This window comes from Palaemon carinicauda, chromosome 8 (genome assembly GCF_036898095.1).
Source record: "Palaemon carinicauda isolate YSFRI2023 chromosome 8, ASM3689809v2, whole genome shotgun sequence".
NCBI lineage: Eukaryota > Metazoa > Arthropoda > Malacostraca > Decapoda > Palaemonidae > Palaemon > Palaemon carinicauda.
In genome coordinates, this window is record NC_090732.1 from 24,190,935 (window position 1) to 24,195,934 (window position 5,000).

Sequence of the window (5,000 nt, forward strand, 5' to 3'; positions counted from 1 at the left end):
ACACACACATATATATATATATATATATATATATATATATATATATATATATATACATATATATATATTTATATATATCCAAATATATAATACTTAGCTAAATTCAAATGATGAATCTCGAAAAAAAAACAATGAAAGGGAATATGGCTAGCGTATAGCCCGCAAGCAACGTGATGCACTATCCTTTGAACGAAATAAGAAATGCGCAAAGTAAGGTATACGCAGAAGGCAAGACTGCGCTAAAGATGGTAGTGAGCAGTAAGAATTGGAAACAGAGGAAAAATGAGAATTGGAAATTAGAAAGTTGGTAGTCTTATAGGAGAGGGAGTAAATGGATGATGTCATGCAGAGGTGGAAATTTATGATTCTATGTGTACAATAAATGGGAAGGGAAAAGTGCAAGAAAGCTTTGGCAAGGATATGAAGTTTACTCCACAGGGGAAGATACAAGGAGAAATGGAGTAGGAATTATTCTTCAACCAGATTTGCAGGAAAATGTCATTCAGGTCCAGTATATCAGTGCCAGGCTCTTGGGATTAAAATTATTGAAACATAAGGGAGTATGGCATGTCATCTCTACATTCATCACTCAACAAGGGTGCAGGGAAGAGAAGTCTGAATTCAGAGGGAGATTAGATGAGTATATAGGAATGTTTTCAATAAGTGAACTATTAGTGGCATCTGGGAGCGTGAATGTCCGTTTAGGTGATGGTTTTGAAGGAATATAGGGAGCAAGTGGTTTAATGGGAGAAGAACCGTGCAAGGTGAAAGATTCTTAGAATTACACGATTAGAGGAAAGAAAAAATCATCTGGTAACATATGAAATGGACAAAATAAAACTCAAATTGCCTACGAAAAAAGACAAGGAATTTGTTGTAGCTTAACATAAACTGGTGGTGGCAGATTCTAGGTTAAAAACAATAAAGAGAGGAAAAGACCTAGTTAAAAATAGGAGTATTAAAATTAGAAAACCTGATGGGGTGAAGTCAAAAGAGTTCAGAAGTAAGACTGATTACGCCAGAGAAGAGAGATATGCAAAAAGAATGTCAATATTCCCTCAAGAAAAGCGGGATGTTATGAAAGTGATTTTGGTGCCTGCAACAGTAGAGGTGTGTATGATGAAATATGGTAAACAACACGAAAAAGAAACAAGGTGGTATAATCAAGAGGTTCAAACAGATGTGAACGAAAACAGGATAGCCAGAAGAAGGTGAGAAGAAGATAATAACCACCAGATTATTTAGGATTATATAAAAATATAGAGGAATGCAGAGAAAATGATACCCATCACGAAGGGATAAGCCAGGAAAGAGTGGTAAGAGATGGTGGAAACACCAAAGGGGTGAAAGGTATTTTACAAAACTTCTAAAGCTGGAAAAAAAGACAGGCACTATTGAAGAGACGTAGTAATTATGAAAGATGAAATGGAAATACTTTAATTGATGAAGAGGAAGTCAAGAAATGATGGAAAAATATCTATAATAATTATTAAACACTTGAAATGAGCGTTAGGTACTGGAAAATGTTCCTCCAGGAGAAGGACCAACGGCAAACAACGAGGAGTCCTGGCGCAGTTAGGTCGACAGTTCGATATGTGTGAGGTGTTTGATATGTTTTTAGGTGTTGGAGCGCTTTGTTCGTGTGTGTGTATTAGCCTGTAACAACAATTTCCTTAAGCAAACCTATCCGTCGATTATATACATAATCCCCAGATGTCTACGCAGATAGCAAAGTGTCTACCTCCCTGACTGGTCGTCTGCGGATTTGATTCGGCGCAAAAGAGTTCATATATATATATATATATATATATATATATATATATATATATATATATATATATATATATATATATATATATATATATATTTATATATATATATATATATATATATAAATATATATATATATATATATATATATATATATATATATATATATATATATATATATATATATATATATATATATATATATTCAAATAAGCCATATATATTTCATATATATATATATATATATATATATTCAAATAAGCCATATATATTTCATATATATATATATATATATATATATATATATATATATATATATATATATATATGTGTATGTGTGTGTGTGTGTGTGTGTAGTGTGTGTATGCATATACATATACATATAGATATGTTTATTGTTATTTGTGACGCTCATTGCACCAATTTTCATACAAAGACTCCCAGCGAGGAGCGGTCCGATTTCTACAAGTGTTGGGATCTTACCCCAGATCATCACCACCTGTCCACTTACCCTATGCCTGTCTACACCCCTGAGGTATCTCGTTTCAGATATCTTCAATAACTCTGTTGCCATTCACCGCCGACACAAAGCGAGCCCGGGAGAAGTCGAGATGTGGCTTATTGGCAAGGATGGGGTGTCCGGAGGCAAGGCCAATGACCAATGGGACATCCGACAAATCAAATGACCACTAACACCTATTTTGTCAAAGGAGCTGGTGGACACCTCCACTCGTCAACCTTCACGGAAGCAAGAAGTCTGTTCTACGTCCTCTCCTCACTGGAGGTGACAACGTCCTTTTATTAAGGTAAGGTGTCAGTTTGAGAACCTTATATCCTTACCATCCTTATCCAGCCTTCGGTCTATCTTTTTATCATATCCCATCTTTTCCTTATATCCTTTGTATAGATTCTACCCACCAAACCTTCATTAATTTCATACCAATCCTTACGTCCAAACCACATGTGCCATTTGCTCCCAACCTTAATAACCTCACCATTTGACAGAGTTAATTTCCATGCAATAGTTTTTTTACTTTAAGTTATGTACTTGTTATTGATTACCGTTCAAGAAATATAAGCACACGGCTTCATGCATTAATAGCCTCCAAAAGTAATTTGCATAAGTGATCGGTTGATAAGTGTTGATTAACTTTCCCTTTCCTAGGAAAGACGTCTTTTCTGAAGTCGTCTACAGGGTATCCAACCCCACGTAAAATGGACTGGGGCTTCATTCATCTAGAATAGAATAACATATTCTCTGTTGTGCTTCCTTTTTTTAGTTAAATAATTACTTTTTGTAATTATGTTTTGACGGTAATTACTGTCTTAATGCCGTCTGGCAACCGTAATCTTTTCATTGGTACTTTATTCCACGCTCTGAATCCTTGAACAAGGCCCGGTTCTGCGAGCGTAACAATAAATACACACACACACACACACACACACACACACACATATATATATATATATATATATATATATATATATATATATATATATATATATATATATGTATGTATATATATATATATATATATATATATATATATATATATATATATATATATATATATATACATATATATATATGTGTGTGTGTGTGTGTGTGTGTGTGTGTGTTACAGGCAAACTGTGTAACCAGGCATTTCACGAAATGCCTAAAAGATTTAGGCATTCTGTGAATGACTGATTCACTTGGGCATTACGCGAAATGACTGAAATTTAGTAGTTCTTATTACACACTTTGCCTAATAGAATTCAAGCAAGCTGTGTAATTCTGGTATTTGTTTGCAAATACCACTTTTATGTGGTTTTAAGTATATATTGGTGTTGACACGGATTCTTATATACTGAAAGTTGGTTTTGAATATTTGTTATAATTAGTATTAATTTATGTATATCTGGTAAACATTTCCATATAATTTTCATATATTTCATTTCCATATAAATTGTTACTCAGAGTTGTTTCAAACACAGGTGTTCAATTTAAATTTAACTACCTGAGAAGTTAATTCAGTTTTGTTTGAAATGGCCCCTTTCCTTGATTTCTTTTAACTATGTGAGAAGGTAATTCACTCATTTTGATTTCTTTTAACCATATGAGCAGGCAATTCAACAAGTATGTACCCTGATCAATATAAGCAGTTTTAGATTATAGTTTGAAAAAATTTGGGATGTAGATTTAACTAAAACTAATATCATACTCTAAATATGCAAACATCACAACGGAGGCTGTCTACCTGTTCAAGTCCTACTGCATTACCAAGGCAAAGGGAGTTGTGGTTGGGCCCTTACTTAGGAATTAAATTCTCGCTGCCAAGTCGATTTAATTGACATGCAGTCATCTCCACAAGACCCAGCACAAATGGATTATGTTGTACCAGTGCCATCTGACCAAGTCTTTCATCCTACGCCCACTCACATCCAAGAGAGTAGCTGAGGTTGCTTTTAGCTTTTGGGTATCTTCTTATTGATTGGTGATCAATGCATCCTACAATCAGATAATAGATCTGAGTTCACTTCCTATGTGGTTCGAGAGATGAAGGATCTCTGGCTGCATCTTGTGCATGGGAAGCCCCTAGAGAGGCACAGAGTCAAGGTTCAGTTGAACAGGCCAACTCAAACATCAAAGATATGCTGGCTGACTGCTTGGCTCTCTGACAACAACAACCGAGATTGGTCCCTAGGCCTTCGTTTTGTTCAGAACCAGAAGAACTCATCATACCATTCAGGGATCAAGAGTACTCCCTATTCTACTTTGCTTGGAGAGAATCCAAAAGATGGACTCTCTTCCACTAGTTTGCTTCAGGAGGTCATTGACCGCTTAGAGACAGAAGATGATTTTGCAGCACTAGGAGCCCAGCCTCCTACTGATCCAACTGACAAGCCACTCGAGGCCTCTGAGCTAGTCATCATCACCATGCAGCCATCCTAGTCCCTTGATGAGCCAGTCACCATCTTCACCTATCCACCCCAGGTCCACTTAGTTCAGCACCGCATATTGCATGAAGACAACAAGAAATTTCCAAAACCTGTAAGCAGAAAGGGTCAAGTGTGCCAAGCAGAACGTATGGTCAAATGAGTAAGATCGACTTAAAAGCTGGGGAAATAGGGGACAATGTCATTGTGCCAGCTCCACATGTTGACTGGGGAAGGCAAGATCCAAAAAATCTTCTAGGAATCAACATGGAAGGAAATGAAAATAACCTATACACTATTGGGGTAAAGGC

At 35.8% G+C, this 5,000-nt stretch overlaps 1 protein-coding gene across 1 annotated transcript; it reads left to right on the forward strand.

Moving 5' to 3' along the window:
- The first annotated feature begins 173 nt into the window (after positions 1 to 173).
- LOC137645140 (uncharacterized) lies at positions 174 to 728 on the forward strand. The gene is made up of 2 exons (XM_068377973.1): positions 174 to 258; positions 439 to 728. The coding sequence occupies exons 1-2, from the start codon at positions 174 to 176 to the stop codon at positions 726 to 728; spliced, it is 375 nt and encodes a 124-aa protein (XP_068234074.1).
- Positions 729 to 5,000: the final 4,272 nt, after the last annotated feature.

Excerpts from the sequence above, each read along its gene's own strand:
- LOC137645140 (XM_068377973.1), top strand. The coding sequence starts at position 174 with ATGCACTATCCTTTGAACGAAATAAGAAATGCGCAAAGTAAGGTATAC. Across the intron at positions 259-438 it reads GCTAAAGATGGTAGTGAGCA|GGGAAGATACAAGGAGAAAT; the intron begins GTAAGAATTGGA and ends TTTACTCCACAG.